The following is an 18,959-nucleotide window of genomic DNA, read 5'->3' on the forward strand; positions in this document are numbered from 1 at the left end:
ACCCGGGCCCAGAAGCCTTAGGGGGCCCATAAGGCCTAACTTCTCCATATGGTAAGCCTAGTAGTATGAATAGAGCTTTATAGTTGGGGGCTCTGTTACAGCTTTTGCATTGGGGCCCAGAAGCTTCAAGTTACACATCTGAATGGCAGTATCTACTGTACACATTTCAGACACTCACACATCCTTTGTCATTGCACAACTGTGCACCTGAAATATATGGGTGCTGTTATTTTTCTGGCTATATTATAAATTTTAATTGAACAGTGCTGCTTGCTTTGCTCATGTACTCTGTATTGCATTTCAGCACGGGGCTATGCAATTGAGACAAGAGTGGGCTCCACAGACCCACTGCTAATCTGCGGATGACTCCTGTACCCCTATGGGCACAATTGCATCTTCTGCAGCCGTGATCATTTGATTATTATACCCTGCCTATCTGCTATATTCTGAGTTACAGCTTGCAGTATACTCCAGAGCTGCATTTACAATTCTGCTAGTAGGAGAGCTGAAATCTCCCAGTATTCTCTGTTTGTTCTGTGTCTGCACAGAGCTTGCTCCAGTGATTTGCATTCTGAGAAGTTTGTTTTTTTTATTTTTACACATATGATATAGGAAAAAACTAACAGCTCCTCCTGCTCAGCTAAGTTGTTATGGGTGTATCTGACAACAAGCGTCTTGACAGTTTCCAATAACAACCAACAGAATTGTGAGTACAGTTCTGGAGCATAACATGTATAACAGAGGCTTGAAAGCCAGAAAAAAAGCCTTGAAAATTAATGTACCTACATAGAGACTTCACTTTTTATATACATTATGTGTGTGTATATATTTATATACTTTTAGGCCTCCTTCACACGGGCGACATGGCATCGCCGCGAGAAAATCGCAGCGATATAGCATTGCTGGTCCGTGCGATATCGCTACATCTTCTTGCGGCAATACCACAATTTTGTAGCGCTACAAAGTCGCGTGACTTTATAGCATCACATGTGAGGATTTTCATGGAAATACAAGCCCTACTCCGAAAAAAAATCAGTAGCTGAAGAAAAGGAAAAAAAAAGTATACATTACGTCTCCCGCACTGTCCTGAGTGCCATCGCAGCTTCTCCTTGGGTCTGCAACTTTTTCTCTGCTTCATCTTCTGGCTGGGGATTGAAAAATCCCCGCCTCCTGGAAGCACTGGCTGTGATTGGCTGATGCTTAGCCAATCACAGCCTGTGCTTGATGAATGGCTGTGATTGGTTCAATCACAGCCATTCATCGAGCACGGGCTGTGATTGGCTGACACTTAGCCAATCACAGCCAGCGCTTCCAGGAGGCAGGGATTTTTCAATCACCGGCCAGAAGAGAAGAAGATCAGTGCCAGGACCTGGGGAGAAAATGCAGCTGGGCTGACAGCGTGTCTAAGGTAATGTATGTGTATTTTTTTTTCTGCCGTTAGGGCTTAGATTATAGCTTTGACAGTAGCATTTGCTACTGCCAAAGTTGCATTGCACCGCAGGAAAACTGCGTTTTCGTGCGATGCAATGCAATAGAGAGGAAGGCTCATAGGGAAACATGGGCTACCAAACCTCATGAGTCGCAGGCAAATCGCCGAACCCTCAAGGTTTTCGTGTCGGGTTGTTGCATGCTACAAAACTGCATGTGTGAATGAACCTATAGAAAAGCATGGGCTCCACATACATGCGATTTGTGGCATTGTCGCAACGCTACAAAATTGCGCAGCTTTGTCGCCCATGTGAAGGAGGCCTTAAATGTAGTTTAGAGGTTGATGTACCCTTTAAAATCTTGTTCACTGGGTAAATGGACTGCCTGAGAATTATTGAAACTGCCGAACATTTTCCCCTACTTCATACTTATGAACAAGTACATTTTAGTTTTGTACGCTATTTTAGGGTTTTTCTTTCAAAAGTCTCCTTACAATACAGCTGTCAAAAGTAGATTATCTGCTATCTCCTATACATAAAAATAAGCATAATTTAGTTACTTCCTGAGCAGTGGGTGCAAGAGATACAGGTAGATTAGCGGGCACAGAATGTTCAGTATGAAGAGATGTGTTAGATACAGATGTAGCAGGGAGGATCTTATGTGGCACATCTCGGGTATATACAATGTTACATGATTAGACAATGTATGCTCTGTTCCAAAGTCAAGCCAGAAATGTAGTACTGAGGACTTATGCCAGTCGTAGACCCGGATACCTACACACCCTCCGTAGTTCATTCACAGAATATAGGTGACAATTTTTTTTTCTAATGTATATAGAAAATTTGGATGAGAGTCTGATTGCACACGCCTCGTAATCACTGGATGGGTAATACTAGGATTAGATCATTAATAGAAATAATATGCAGAATACGTTAGGACTTGTCTTCTGATGACTCAAAATGGCAGGAAACTTGTTATAGTCATTTTCAGTGTAGCGTGAAATGGTGCAGACAAGGCGTGCTTTTCGGTTCCTGCTGGCTCAAACCATTGAATTCACTGAAATTGTTTAGTATAACAGGAATACAAGTTTGTGTATGACTTACTTCCTGTTTATATATCTGCTTTAGTAGTGGTCTTCACATGGACGCTCGGGATTCTGTCATATTGGATGGAAAGCTTGCTCACTGCTGTGTATTGGAGTACACGTAGGAACGAGGAAGGATTGGTAGCACCAATAGTGTCATGTGTAGACAGGCATGACACGATATCTTTGAGTCCAACCATTAAGGGCACCACAATAACCAATAGTAGCCAAAATGGACAACACACACTTGAAGATTCTTCTGTAGATTGCTGTTAGGATGTTAGCTATAGCTCCATATATGTACGGCATAGCAGATGCTATTGTCAGATGATTAGCATCACAAGACTAGGTTATGGTAATCAAAGAAGGACAAGGAGTCCTGAAAAGAAAGGAGAAGGGAACCAATGATTGCCACAATCCTAGGAAGAGTTTACAAAAGGATCTTCAAGTGTGTGTTATCCGTTTAGGCATTGGACCACATGGCCATCAGCAGGGAGTGTACATAGAGAAGAGGGAGCCCTGTTGTAAAATACAGCCCCCTTTCTGTAATGGTTCATACCACCACTGCACCCCGACATCCCTTGACAAGGCAACCCAGCATATGCTCATTTTCCTCCCCCAATCTTCTGTTGGAAACAAATGTGACATAGCTCTTTGAGTATCGCACATATAACTCCCATGGTTTAGTTTTTCAAAAAACCTGCAGCAGAAATCTGAGTCTGGCACTTCGATCTCTCCAAGGATGTGCCAAATGTGCACTGCGGATCTGCACGAGGATTAATCCTACTGTCATCAATAGGGCTAATACTCAGCTGGGGTAAATAAGTGACTTATTTCTGGGTTTTTTTTTTGGCTCATTTCCATCAAAAATCTGTGTCAAAATTAAAGTAAAAAAAAAACCAACCCACCCTTAGGTTGGCCTTTCTGTACTTTTGACGCTGCACCTTTGGGGCAGAAGAGCCTGTTAGTGCAAGGTACCCATAGGGATGGGAAAAACTAATCTAGCAGTAGCCCCTCTGTTTATGCATCCCATAGCAGATGCAAGAGCCCTCCTGCTACCAGAACAGCTCTGATACATCAAGACGTGAACGCCACAAGATCTCTGAGGCCTCTTGTCCATGGATGGGTTGGATTCCGTGTGCAGAATCCGTCCCATGACTGCGGGGGAAGACCCTGCGTACCTGTGCGCGCAGGTGGTGGCGTTTGCACGGACCCCTCTTCTTCCGGATTATCTGTACTGCGCAGTACATATATATTTTTTAAATCTCCTTTTCCCTCGGAACCAGCGGCCCGTCCAAAAAGTCATTTGTGGACGAGCCCCGGGTCGGGCGGCTTCCATTGACCTCAATGGAAGCTGTCCGTGCGGTTACCGCACTGAAATAGATGCATGCTACAATTTGTTTTCCAGACCAAAAGGTCCGCAAATCAAATCCACGTGCTTTAATTCAGTTGTAGATCCCCATGCTTACCTATGGGCGGCTTGAACTGCAGATGCTTTAAGTCTTGTAAATTGCAAGATGGAAACTCCATAGATCGGATTTTATTTTCCATTAGATATTTGATTGGATTGAGATTTGGGGCATTTGGAGGCCAGGTCAATAGTTTGAACTCTTTCATACTGCCTCTTTGGTCTTGTCTCCTTCTCATAGTGCATCTGTAGTGCCTCAGAGTTGGGGACCCACAGCATTTCGCTAGCAGCCTTATGTGGAGTGTCTATGTGTGTGTATGTGCATTCATGTATTATGTGTATTGAACTTGTTTGGGGCCCTCAAGAGTTAATGTCTGGTATCTCTCTAACTAACGTATGCATGGCTTTACAGTATTCTACCTAACCCACTCTGTTACCTGTCAGTCATTCCTAGTTAGTCTTGGGATAGGATAGTAGGTTTCCCCCTAGTACAGGATTGGTTGCTGGGGAGATATAAAAGACAGAACTTGGGTGTGGTTGGGGACTCTTTCTGGGCTTGCTGGGAGTTTTGGAGCCTGGTCTAGTCTAGCATGGAGGCTACTTAAGTTGGCCTGGAGGCCAGCCAGCCAGAATGTGTAGTCGTGGAGTCAGCTGGAGGGGAGAACTAAGAGAGAGTGGAGTCCTTCTCAAACAGGGATGAAAATGAGTTCAAGTCAGGGCAGACCAAGAAGAAATCTGGAAGAAAAAGCAGCCAATTCAACTGTGAGTTTACCTTGACCCTGTGCATTCAACAGTCAGTGTGTCCACAGGAGTGCCTGCATTATTCCCTCATTTCTCCACAAATAACCTTCCAGTACGGGCACCAGATAACTTAACCTGGCAGCCCCTATCCTCCTTTAGAGGGGAGAATTAAGAAACAAAAGCATGTCATGTGATTTGTGTAAGATGTTGTTGGAAAAGTTATTGATTACAGGAGAAGAGTGTGAACATTGTCATTTATTTGCAAGCTTTCAGTAAACTGTTTGCCTTTGGTTTTACTGCAACCTTTTGGGGCTTGTCTCTTTTATTTCCATAAACTAACTCATCCAAAGGCATTAGCATCAGATCAGACAATACGTGAATCACTAATTGTTGTTTCTAAGAACTTAAAGGAGATGTCCCGCGCCGAAACGGTTTTTTTTTTTTTTTAACCCCCCCCCCGTTCGGCGCGAGACAACCCCGATGCAGGGGTTAAAAAAACCACCCGCACAGCGCTTACCTGAATCCCGGCGGTCCGGCGTCTTCATACTCACCTGCTGAAGATGGCCGCCGGGATCTTCTACCTTCGTGGACCGCAGCTCTTCTGTGCGGTCCACTGCCGATTCCAGCCTCCTGATTGGCTGGAATCGGCACGTGACGGGGCGGAGCTACACGGAGCCGCTCTCTGGCACGAGCGGCTCCATAGAAGACTGCTGAAGACCCGGACTGCGCAAGCGCGGCTAATTTGGCCATCGGAGGCCAAAAATTAGTCGGCTCCATGGGAACGAGGACGCTAGCAACGGAGCAGGTAAGTAAAAAACTTTTTATAACTTCTGTATGGCTCATAATTAATGCACAATGTATATTACAAAGTGCATTATTATGGCCATACAGAAGTGTATAGACCCACTTGCTGCCTCGGGACATCTCCTTTAATTACAATCCACCTGCTGCACAAGTCACCATTACAGGCAGAGTAGCCACCACTGTAACACAGTTAGAATTGGTGCAACCACTCGGACTTACCCTCTCTCAACTTCAGCTCACTGCACATCCTGGTGCTATCTCTTCCTCAGGTAGGCAACATGCACACACACCTTACTGTCCACATTATGTAAAAGAAAACGTGAATCAACAGATGGGGCCACCTTATTTCATTGCTCTGTAATCCAGTTCTGATGCCTGTGTGGGCATTGTACAGTTGCAATCAAAATTATTCAACCCCCACTTCAAATTGGGTTCAATTGCCAAATTTACAAACTTCAATGAAAAAAAAAGCTATTTAGATAGCTGAACCCAACTAATATAACAAGTGTTTTCATCACAAAATGCCGCTTTTAGTAACTATTGCAGTTACTCATAAGACAACGTATTTGCAAATTAGGTGTGGTCTTAAGCACACCTAATGCAAGTAATCACTAGTAGCATGAGGTGTGCTTGGGATAAAGCTTGAGATAAAGCACATCAAATACTTGGACTCACTAAGCCTTTGTTCACTATGACATTTGTTTGCATGTTAGAAATCTGGTTAATGGTCCTTTTACATGGGATAAGCTTTCGGGCAAATGATGCCTGTCAGCTCATGCCAGTGATGCTAGCACCTGTGCTGTTACATAGGAGGGAGTATCATTGGCATCGCCCAGTGTTGCCAGAATGGAGGCGAAGTGGGCCATGGAGCGTTCTCTCCCCTTCCCCCCGACCGCTTACATTCATAGTAAGCAGACAGTCGTTCAAAGTGAAGACTGCTGTTTACTGAATAACGCATGTGTTTACATGAGACGATTGTCATGCAGATTCCTGTAGGAGTGCTGGAATCTGAACGATACGTCACGTGTAAATGGGTCATAAGTCTAGAGAGTGGTCCAAAAATGTAAGAGTGAGATCATTGCCTTGCACAAACAAGGAAAAGGATACACAAACATAGAAAAGGCAGTGAATACTCCTAGAGATACATTTGAAAGTGTAGCTTGCAAGTTCAAAGTTCAAGGAGCACTGGCAACACTACCTGGATGTGGCAGAAAGAGAAATATTGACCCCCGCAGTTGCCCCAGTAGCTATAGTGACCCCCCTCAGCAGCCTCAGCAGTAATAGTGACCCCCCCCCCACAGTAGCCCGAGTAGTAATAGCTTTCCCCACAGCGGTCCCAGTAGTAATAGTGTTCCCCACAGTGATCTCCATAGAAATAGTGTTCCCCACAGTGGTCTATGTAGTAATGGTGATCCCCACAGTGGTCTCTGTAGTAATAGTGACCCCCTCCTTAGGGGTCTCAGCAGTAATTGTGACTCCCCACAGTAGTTTCAGCAATAATAGTGACCCCCCCCCCCACAGTGGTCTCAGCCGTAATAGTGACATCCCCCACAGTAGTCTCAGCAGTAATAGTGACCCCCCCTCCCCAGTGGTCTGAGCAGTAAAAGTAACCTCACCCTCCCCCCCAGTGGTCTTAGCAGTAATAGTGACCCCCCCCCCCCCACAGTGGTCTCACCAGTAATAGTCTCAGCTGCGGACATCAGTGTGTGCCTCCTCCCCTCTGGTCTTGCAGAACCAAGGAGGAGACATCAGGAGAGGAGAATCCTGGGTGCACACTGACGTTAGTGATCGCCTGGGATCAGTGACGCTAGCAGCGCTCCTGAGTGAATGCTGGCCGGTATTCCCTGCTGTGGTCAGCAGCCACCGGCGGGTATGCCAATAGAGAGGGCTCTTGGTGCTATAGGTTTGCCACCACTGTTCTATGGGATCGGATTGGACCTGACAGGCCATTCTTCACTCCTTATGTGCATCAATGAGCCTTGGGTGCTCAAAACCCTATTAACAGCTGCATACTGGGAATTCCCCTAGAAGATTTATCTTTAGGGCTCTTTTTTCCCACAAGCATATATCTGCCTGCCGTTTTCACGGTTGGCCGATATACACTGTGATCTGGTGCACTGGATTCCAATGCATCATATCACATAGCCATATTCCCCCGATGTAAAAGCACCCAGCTGGTCAATATAGCGCCGGGCGTTTTTACGTCGGGCCCAAAAGATAGTCCTGGAACTATCTTTTGGGCCGGAATATGTCAGCCGCTGCTTAGGCTCCTATGGGAGCCAATGACAGCGGCTGGAGAAGGGTGGTGGGAGAAAGTTTAGCAGCGTGACTGCTTAACTCCCTCCCTCTTCTCTCCTCCCATCCGGCTGATTGCAATGGAAGGGGTGGGATGGGGGCGGCACTAAGTGCCGCCCTGTCCCGCCTCCTCCTATTGCTGGCTGTGGACAAGTGGAGGGGTCGGGAGCTCCGATTGGAATCAGCCGGGTGGAAGGAGAGAAGAGGTGAGCCGGTGAGGGTGAAGGAAGGGGAAGGCTCAACAGCATGGCAGCCTCGGTGTATATGCGCCGGGACCCATGCCGTGTGAACGGGCGCACAAACGTTAGATCCCGTTTATGAGCTTTTACGCCCCAGATGGTAGCATATCTCGTCCGGCCGTGAAAACAGCGGCCGATATACGCCTGTGGGAATAAAGCCTTAAGAAGATCTGACCAAGTCATCACAATTTGCCCCAAGTTAGTCGATGAGATCCTTATACTTGCCATTTTTTTCTGCTTCCAGTGCATCAACTTCAAGAACTGACTGTTCACAGTCTGCCTAATATGTATATTTGGTAAATACCATTATCAAACGATAATCAGTTATTCACGTCACCTTTCATTAGTTTTAAAGTTTTTGCTGATTAGTGTATGTACACCTTTGCCCATGATAAATACACAGTTCAAAAGCTAGTAGTAAGGTGTAACAGCCCAACTGATTGGATTACTTAAGGCTCATTTAGACACAACGATTATCGCTCAAAATTCGCTCAAAAGCCATCTTTTGAGCGATAATCGTTCTGTCTAAATGCGCTGCCATCATGCACTGTTCATGCACTATTCGTTCATCGCTCAAACTAGAATTTAGCGATGAGCCTTATCAGTGCCGCATGCTGATTTTCCTGTGGCGCTGATAGCATTTTCTATGGGCGGCGCTGATAGCATTCTTTCAGCTGGTATCCCACTGGGACTTCGCTGCTACCTGAACCAATGCGGGGATTGAACTCGCAACCTTCAGGTTGTGAGCGAGAACTTAGGACTACATTTCTGCAGTGCTCTGCACCACACATAACTTGTCTTGAGCTGAGCTATAGGCTGTCATATACTCCAAAGCTGCAATTCCTATTGTGCTGGTAGAATCCTTGTGTACATACATTACTTGTCTTGTACTGATCCTGAGTTACATCCTGTATCATGTTCCAGAGCTGCACTCACTAGTCTACTGATGCAGGCACTGTGTACATATAGATCTTGTTCTGATCCTGAGCTATGGTCTCTATTAGACTTAAGAGTTGCATTTTTAATTATACAAGCTTCAGAGCCAAATCTCTATGAATTCCTTGCTTGTTCAGTGTCTGCAGCTTTCTCTGGTGATTCTGCATTCTAGCAAGTATAGCCTTTACACCAGATGCTGTATAGTCCGATGCTTTTAAAGGTCTGCCTATAGCCTGACAGCAAGCTTGCTGTTTCTGTTAACTGCCAGTCAAAATGTGAATGTATGTCCACTGAGTCCACCAGCAGAATGACAAGTGCAGCTCTGGAGTAAAATACGGGATGTAATTACTGAAACTCAGGATCAGTACAGGATAAGTAATATATGTGCACCGTGACTCCACCAGCAGAATACTGAGTGCAGCTCTGAAGTGTAATCCAGGATGTAACTTGGGATCAGTACAAGATAAATAATGAATGTATACAGTGACTCAACGTTTTATATAGATTATATCTGTATTTTAACTTTAAAAGATTGAAAAAGTCTATAGATGTTATGGGTAGGTCAGAATAGCATGAATGACTATCCCAAAGTTCAATGCAGCTATTACAAATAGCAATTTTGATGCAATGACTGTCACTAGTAGTGCAGTGAGTGCTTGTATATGAGATTCAGTTGGAGTAACAGGGACAAATTACTTAATATGAACTGGTATTTAGATGTAGCAGAGCCGGGGGTGTCATTTGGTTCCTCATAATACACAGTGGGACATGATTATATAAATTGGGATTTTGCTTTTAGTTTCAGGTAGCGAAGCCAATTCTGTTTGGATGTGCTTCATATTCACAGAAACGAACACAGATATGTAAGTGCATTTGGCGCAATTGCTATATATGGATGTACAAAGACCAAAAATGATGTATTGATTTATAGGAACATTCTAATAAAGCGCAGTAGTGATATACAAAGCAGCAAAAAAATGATTTATCTATCTAGTGCATAAAATCTAAAATATCCCCAAATAAATGACATGTTACGTCTTATAATAACAACCTGCTACTTTTTTTTGGAAAACTCTTCCACAGATGTTCTCCAGATCTAAGCTGTCATTAGCTGGATAAAGTTGTAGCAAATTTAAGAATAGGGTACAAGACCACAAATGGAAAACTGTTGTGAGAAAGATGGGGGGGGGGGGGGGTATATTAATGTAGTGATCTTAATACCTTTTAACAAATATCTGCACTAATATGAAAGAAATGTATAATCTCCAGTTCTACATTCTACTAGGTCTTCTGAAAAAGCGATTCCATCATGTACGAGTTATCATGAGTTATAACATGAGTTATCAAAGAGTTACAAAACAAATTTAACTCTGCTACATGCTCAAGAAAAAGTCAGTTTTTATAAAATTACATGTTTCTTTTATACTTTTACGACTAGATGAAACAACTTGGCATATCTTACCGTGAAAGGTACTGAACAAATAATGAAGGCAATGGTCATGATAGATAGTAGTATGAGATGGTCAATTTCTTCCGACATGGAGATCTTCTCCTGCTTGTTGTTCATCAGAGAGCCAACTCTCCGAGTTTTCTGTCTTTTGTGCATCCTGACAAGATTGATGATGACAATAAGGTTGCAGGTCAATACAGCTATGATGAGAATGAGAAGAAGGGTGGCATAAAGCATGGCATACGCATTGCTCATGTATCCATTCCTTTTTTGACCCTGCATGTTTATAAAACACCAAGTTCCGGGACAGTATTGTTTGAATTCTCCGAATCCCATAACTGGAAAGAGGCAGAATATGATGCAGAAGGAGTAGATGATTGGGAAAGTGATGATTCCACACCGCTTCTTAATGAACTTTTCATAAAAATAAGGATATCCTATGGCCATTGCACGCTCCAAAGCCATGGCCAAGAGGACCATCATAGTGGCCAGACTGAAAAAAGTCATGGCAAAAGCAAAATAATTGCAAAGATTCAAAGCAGAAAGTGTAAGTCTTTTTGTATACGATGCCAGCACTACAGGGCTGACCATACAAGTGCCCAACAAGTCAGTGATGACCAGACCAGTCACGAGGATGAAGAACAGAGAGATTTTACCCCTGTTGCCTCTTCTGCGTCTCTCCAGTAAAACCAGTGCTATTAAATTCCCCAACACCCCTGCGGAGAACATCACGGCACTGATAGCCGGACTCTCTTTGGGTTCTAAATCTGTAGCGTTTACACATTTGTTGGTGAAGTTAGATAATTTATCTTCATCAGTCATGGTCCCAAAAGAACCTGGGCTGCAAAGTCAACCCTTGAGTTCTCAGCCACTACTGGTCCAGCTCTTCAGGCACATGGTGATTCCTCGGCACTTGGAAGATTGTGACTCGGGGAAGGAAAGGCATAACGTGGGAAGCCTCTGACATCACTCACAACTTCTACTCCTCCCTGAAATGTAGTAAGAGGAAGCAACATAAGACTAACCAATGCGTTTACAAGCCATGCAAGGTTCCATTCTTGAGGACAAATATTCTGAGAATGGTCAAGTACCCGAGAGAAGATCTGGTAGCATCTTTACAGAGACAGGGAATCTCGTCTGCTCCTCTGTGAAGAACCTAGAAAGAGTGTTTCAGCAGCTCAGTGAAATACTATTTCATGCAGCTTCTATCTCCTCCCACATCCTCTGCCCGCAGCAAGTTGTGCAGGGCAAGCCCCATGGAAAGTCTGCTCAGAGATCATTGCTGTAGTTGGTGACAGCTGAGAGTTGTTAATGAACTTTATGGTCATAAAATATAAACTTTGTCACTGAGGCTTGACAAGTGGAACTAGATTGTTAGTCCGAAACTTCTTGCAGAAGTGGAATCTTTCTAATCCAGTGAATCGCCTGCTGTGGATGTTATGTTTAGATTTCAGAATCTGGTTCGGGTGCAGTTAGTTTTGAAGTGGGATAATGTATTATACTTGAAATTTTATTCATTTTTTAAAAACCTTTACTTTTTAACACTTTATTTAACAGAATGATTGCAAGATAATTAATGTAATGTCTGTTCTCATAAGAGAGGATATTACTTAGCAAATATACAAATGTTGCTGTGAATATCAACCCGCCTCCCTCCCTGACAAGGGTGTATATAGTAAAGAGACTACATATTACAGAGACAGCAGAAGGCGTTGCTGCAGGACCTAACTGATAGAGGGAGCCCCAGTTTTTCCCATCCAAACATAGATGGTGGTGGGTACCTTTTGTAAGACCCCCTTTTGCTTTTCCTATACACTGGTCATCATTCCTGGGGTCATGCTACCCTCATCTACCGTATGGAATGAAGAATAAATGCCAAGTTATATTTCAGATCACCACATTTCCTGGATGCGAAATGTGGTGATGTGAATTAGAACTAGGGAACAAGTGTGTATATATAAAGGCAGCCTGTGATACTACTCTGGGGGCTTTGAAAGAAAGTGTGCATTCCAGGTTGGTCTTAGCGCCTTCGAGTACCTGGACCTCCTGTGGTTAGGAGATGCTTGACTCTACCACACTCCTAAGGGCTCATTCACACCAGCGTAATTTCATTGTGTATATATGCATGCATAATATGCAGTGAATGGAGTCAATGAAAGTACATTGAGTTTCATTGATTCATTCGTACTTGCATATATACATTGTGTATAATACGCTCGTAAAAAACCCAAACCTAGCATGTTCTATTTTACCATGCATTATGTGCAATAGAGCCCTATAATTCTCCATGGGTGCATATAAATTGATGTACATACGCAATTACATTGTGTATTTGTGGAGTTTATACACGGAAGAGCGGGAAATGGGAAATTTAGAAAAATAAATAGAAGCTGTCATGCGCAGTGCAAAATCTCTGCCATACGCTGAGATACACCGGCTCACACAATGGTAAAATGCTGCGGTTTACAGCATGCTTGTGTGAATGAGCCCTAAAAGTGGTTGTTTTATTGTGCTCCTTGTTTGTGTGTTTTTCTCAGTTAGTTATTAGCTGTAAGCAAATAGGCATTGTACTACAAACAGTTTTACTGACCACTTTAGAACTCATTCACACGAGCATGCAGTTTACTGGATGCTCGTGTGAATGAACCCTAAAAGTGTTCGTTTTATTGTGCTACTTGTTTGTGTATTTTTTTTAGTTAGTTATTAGAGGTAATCAAATAGGCAATGTACTACAAACAATGCATTTTTGTGGCAGTTTTTGTTGTGTTTGTGCATTTACTGTTTTTAGCATGTTTTTTGTTTTTTTTTTCCTCCTCAAAACATTGTTTAGGGCTGCCTGCAGACGAGCGGGTCGGATCCGTCAGCGAGAATTCTCGCCGCGGGACCCGACCCGAGAGCCTGCAGGGACGAGCGCATACTCTCCCGCGCCTGGCGGCCCCGGCTCTTTCATGTGCCGGCTGCGGCGCAGCCGGCGCATGCGCAGACCGGAGCCGGCGACCGGGTGAGTGTGAGCCCCGCACAAAAATAGGACATGTCGCGGTTTGTTTGCCGCGCGAGATTTCGCGTGGCCAAACCGCGGCCGTCTGCATAGGAGTGCGTATTGTAATGCACTCCTATGCAAACTTTCAGTGGCGGAAATCCCGCGGGAAATCCCGCCGCGGGATTTCCGCCCGTGTGCAGGCCGCCTAGGTGATGCTTTTTTTCCAGGTATTTTTCCATAGACTGCTCTATAACAAAACATAGTCTAATCTGCACTGGAATATCTAGACAGGGAGCTTTTAACACAACTTGTTTTTAGCAGTGCTAAAACCGCTGCCAATTCATTTCAATGGGCGACGTAGGGCTGAAAACGCCCCAAAATAGAACATGCATCGCTGTCAAAGTGCAGCGTTGGAAGCCGCTGCGTTTTCAGCCCTGTGTGAGCAGCTCCATTGAAATGAATGGGAGCCTTGTACAGCATTTAGCGCTGGGCTGAAAAGGCAGCGTTAAATGCTGTACAAAACGCCCTGTGTGAGGGGGGCCTTACTCAAACTGCAGTTTGAGTGACTTTTGAGCAATCATCTTGCCGTGTAAATGCACACAACGATTATCGCTCAAAGGATGTCTTTTGAGCGAATTTTGAGTGATAATCGTTCTGTCTAAATGGGCCCTTAGGCTGCTCTTTACTTCATGGTGATCTGTATTGCATCATTCTTGCAAAGAGTGTAGACGACAATGTATGATGTACCATTGTTCTATGGCGTTTGTAATAACAATAAAATTTCTTTGAACTATAATCTGCAGTGGATTCACAGTGGCAAATCTGCAATGGATTGTGGTGTTGAAACATTGTTGATTTGCTGCTGATATCACCCTTTGAATTGCAAGGAGTGAAATCTGCACTAAAAATCGGCAGCATTAATGTTCGTGCAAATTAAGGGCTCCTTCAGACAGACTTATTTTTCATCAGTATTTTGTGAGTCAAAACCAGGAGTGGAGAGAAAGTGTAATGGAGAGATCTCTTCTGTATTTTGGACCCGCTCCTGGTTTTAGCTCATAAAATACTGATGAAAAATACGCGCGTGTGAAGGAGCCCTAATGCAACTTTTTTCTACAGCATTTGGATGAGATTTTGAAAATGTCACCCACCTTGCTGCTACTATAAAGCTGTGCATTTTATGTGTGGATATTCCACATGGAAAATTTGCAGCAAATCTGCCCCGTGTGAACATAGCCTTATGGTTAAACTCCCCAGTTTTAAAGACAAATGGTCACCCAGGTACCACACCAACCAGAAATGCCACTGACAGATTATATGCAAATATAACAGGCAACCACCGGGTATGTGGCTTTAGAAGATGCTACACTATAATCTATAAAGAGACAAATGAAAATCCCCATTAATGCAACTCACCTAAAAAGCAGCCACCAGTAGTGAGACGTTCTCCAGGGCCGCGATGCTCGAAACCACAAATAGAAGAAACCATAGCACATGTGCTGAGGAGGAGTACAAAATAGTATAAATGTTAAATATACCAGATCCCCCGAAAGGGTGTATAATCCGTTCTCGGAGGGGGAGCCAATATGAAAGGCTAACCCCCTTGATTCAATGTAAACCTCCAGATCCCTTAAGATGCAATACCCACTGATCTGGAAGTCAGAGGATAAACAGATCTCCAGTAGTGCTAAATTTATTAATACCAATAAAACAGTTGAGCACATCGCAGATTGTGTGCTGCACATTCCGAGAATGGAGCGCAGGACGTCATCTGGCTGGCCCAACTTCCGGTTCGGGTTGACTACAGGTAGATTTCAGGACGTGGCTCTGGCCGTTGATGATCAGGATGTATAAAATACCATATATAAAAGTATTGCTAGCATGATATGTGTTACTCCTGAGAAAGGGGACAATTATTTACATTCCCGAAATGCGTTGTTAGCAAAATGTAGCGCTATATGTATATTCTTGCTGTTCCATATTAAGGGTTAATACGAGCAGCTCGGAGAATCATTGACACACCACACAGCACTTGTGTAAATTGCAAATGATTCAGTTTATTTGTCTAAGAGCCAGAGAATATATCGTCCTTTAAGGCCCAATGTCCACGGGCGAATTTGATTTACAGAATCAGATCCGCAGTTGAAGCCACCCATAGGGATGCATGGGTACCCGCACTTAAATTTACACATGCAGGTTTGTTTTCTGGATTCCACATGCGGAAAACAAATCACAGCATGCTCCATTTTAGTGTGGATTCTGTGTGGACAGCTTCCATTAAAGTCAATAGAAGACGTCCTATCCGCAGGAAAGCAGGAGATTAACCCCCCCCAAAAAAAAAACTGTAGTGCGCCGGCTGGGACATTCGAAGTACAGAAAAAAAGAAGACTTGCACAGGTATGCAGGGTCAGATTCCGCTGCGGGCCACTGTAATATGCCCCCCCCCCATGGACATGAGGCCTAAGACAAATACATTAAATTGAAGTGACCAAAAGTCACCTGATTTAACACATGCATAACTTGTTATGCCTTTTAGCTTGCGCAGTGACGTCTGTCTTTTGATCCCTTGGTCACGAGCTGTCTGAGATCTTTAATTAGTAATCTATAAGTACTCCTAAGCTTAGTCAAGGTCTAAATGTATAGAAGATCAAATAAAACGTTCTACTTACTAATACATTTCTAAGACAAAGTCTATATTCAGCAAGCTGTCTGACCTTTTGCTCACACAAATATATAGCTAATCACAGATGTTTCTTCTTCATGCCTTGCAATCTTCTTTACAAAAACATCTGAATAAATGTCAAATATATCAGTCAAAAATGGAAAGGGAAGCAAGATGGTTTCTCACAGCGTTATGTTTTGTATAAGCCATGTGTTTTATTTGTATTAATTAGTGATGAGCGAGTATACTCGCTAAGGCACTTTACTCGAGCGAGTAGTGCCTTAGCCGAGTATCTCCCTGCTCGTCTCTAAAGATTTGGGGGCTAGCAGGGGGCGGGGAGCGGCGGGGGAGAGCGTGGAGGAATGGAGAGGAGATCTCTCTCCTACTCCCCCCCCCCCCCCCCCGGTTCCCCCTGCTCCCCGCCGCAACTCACCCGTCACCCGCGGCGGCCCCGGAGTCGAGCGGAGAGATACTTGGCTAAGGCACTACTCGCTCAAGTAAAGTGCCTTAGCTACTTGCTCATCTCTAGTATTAATACATTTTAATATTACTGGAAATCTGTTTATCCTCTGACATCTAGACCAATGGGAATTGCATCGTAGTTGATCTGTAGGTTTGCCTTGCATCAAGTGCGCTAGCCTTTCATACTGGCTCCGTCTCCAAGAAATGAGAATACACCCTTTTTTGGAGGATGTGGTATTTTTACATCTTAACATTTAAACTACACTCATTGTCAAGAAAAAAAACCAAGCACCTTGAAGGAGTAGTCAGTCAAATGAAACTTTCTATGTCTGATTGTAACGTTGATATAAGTAAGTGATTACAATATCAGAGCAAAAGGATAATTTATTGTGGAAAACTGAAGACTTAAAGGGAGGCTCTAGCACCCTGTTGGGCTTGGATGCAAAATGTGATACAGGTGGGTATGGAGGCATACAGATTCCTTATGGTATCCTGTGGCATATTAGTCCACATTTGCTGTTACTGAGTCTCTAGATCGTGAAAACTCGTAGGCTGTCAAAGTTGTCATCCCAGATGGTCCCATACATGTTCATTGCTGATAAATCTGGCAACCGAGCAGGACATGCAAGTGTAGTAATGTTGTGGAGACATTCCTATGACGCCCTTGCTGTGTATGGCTGAGAATTATCCTGCTGGAGAATGCCTCTTGGAAGCTGCCATGAGGGGCAATACATGTGGCTGCAGGATATCCTGAATATATGTTTGAGCTGTCATTGGCAGCGGTGGGTGGATCTCAAAGACAGTATACGTAATGGGTATTATGATGCCAAATATCCTTCAGCCAAGCACCTGGCAATGGTTCTGACAGACACAGGGGATGTAACAATGGTGTCACCTGTCTCTGGATGGCGCACAATGAAACAATTGGAGCTGCTCATGCTTGTCGGACAATCAGATGATCCTCTCTACGGGTGGTCTGTCGAGGGCCTCCTCAACCCGGTCACCTTGTGTGCCTTCACACATTCCCTGGTCCCAACACCTCCTAACAGTCTGGTCAGAACAGCCCAGGTGGTGGGCAATTCGTCAATACAACCATCCTGCTACTCCCTTTCCATCATTGCACCCCCTCTCAAACTCTATTAACTTGGTGAAATCTCTTTGATTGTGTCGTAGAGGCATTTAGTGGTCAACAAGCTCCACACAAGTGGCAAAAAAGATAGTCTACACACATGTAGCCTCTGAGAGCCTTCTATAGGCCAAGGGTGGAACCACTTTTAGGGTCTCGGATGACAAGACCGTTCATCTAATCACTCCACAACTCTAATTATTTGCATATCTGCTAGACATGTAACTGCATGCCGAGTTTTGCAACAAAACTGCAACTTTTTCTAGGGGCTTGATTTTTTTTGACAGTGTACTTAGTAATTCTCTTAAGCACCTGTGCGCTGGCTTCCTCTACATGAGGTCTTAAAGACGAATATGAGGTAATCTCTGGTGCCTCATAACAACCTCCCTCTATAATGCATGAAGGTATCTTTGCGTGCTTCAAGTGAACCATAGCAAATCCGTTGCAGCTTAGTATGGCTTTAAGACACAACCTATAGCAGTCTATACTTTCAGAGAGACATTGGATTGTGGTTAATCTCTACACTGATTAAATGAAATAAGCAGCAAAACTGTGTTATTTATGTGATAGTTTGTATAGATCAAGAAATGGTTTGTAGTTTTCTTACAATACATATAGCAAAGCTGAATAGTTTATTTCGCTCACTGCTGTAAGATGACTTGTTAGGGTTACATGTAATACGTAAAATAGAGATCACATATGAGAATAATCTATAACCCCCACATATTCTGCAGTAAATTAAAGAGGAAACAAAAACAGAAAAAATTGCACATTACATACAGTTGCAGCATCCGAGGAGCAGGCCCACAGCTGAGGGGACAGCGGGGTAGAGGAAGACCTTGTCACGGGGTTCTACCATCTCCTCCCCTGGGGGTAGCTTGGGACCTGACCATGTTACTGTTGCGGGAGATCACAGGGATAGTAACTGAGGGTTACCTGTAGTCCAATTGTCACTCGTGACACCAACGTTCCGTCCTCTGCAGCGGATCTCTCAGATGTAGTAAAGTAGTCCACACACAGGGTATTTTCTGAATGAGAACCGGGAATGGTCGATTCTGTTCCTTTACTTAAACTCTTGAAAGCATATTCAAGTAAAACAGTCTTTGTACAGAAGCAAATTGTAGTGGTGCAGCAGGGAGGATTCTCGAGGCATTTGTATAATCCACAGTCTAAGTTATCTGTGAGATCCCTCTCCTGGCAAACTCACTCTCTTCTGTCATACACTCAAGTTCTTCTCGCTTAGTAGCGGTTTTCCATTCTTTCGGATGCATGCGGTACCGGTGCTGTAAACCCGGGCGTTTCCATAATTTCCGGGCTTGCACTCTCTCTACACATGGAGGCCATAGG

General features: G+C 44.0%; 1 protein-coding gene across 2 annotated transcripts in view; it reads right to left on the bottom strand.

Annotated features, from left to right (window-relative positions):
- The window catches only part of PTGER2 (prostaglandin E receptor 2), a 47,781-nt gene extending 36,212 nt beyond the window's left edge, over positions 1 to 11,569 (bottom strand). Inside the window, exons 1-2 of one of the 2 annotated variants that reach the window (XM_066608015.1) lie at positions 11,477 to 11,569; positions 10,398 to 11,374 (exon numbers count right to left, since the gene is read on the bottom strand). In XM_066608015.1, coding sequence (XP_066464112.1) covers positions 10,398 to 11,207 — 810 coding nt within the window. In that variant the 5' untranslated portion in view covers positions 11,208 to 11,374; positions 11,477 to 11,569. Of the gene's footprint in view, positions 1 to 10,397 lie in introns of both variants that reach the window. The other variant, XM_066608014.1, reaches the window with a different exon arrangement.
- Positions 11,570 to 18,959: the final 7,390 nt, after the last annotated feature.

The sequence above is a fragment of the Eleutherodactylus coqui genome, chromosome 6, assembly GCF_035609145.1.
Source record: "Eleutherodactylus coqui strain aEleCoq1 chromosome 6, aEleCoq1.hap1, whole genome shotgun sequence".
Taxonomy (NCBI): Eukaryota; Metazoa; Chordata; class Amphibia; order Anura; family Eleutherodactylidae; genus Eleutherodactylus; species Eleutherodactylus coqui.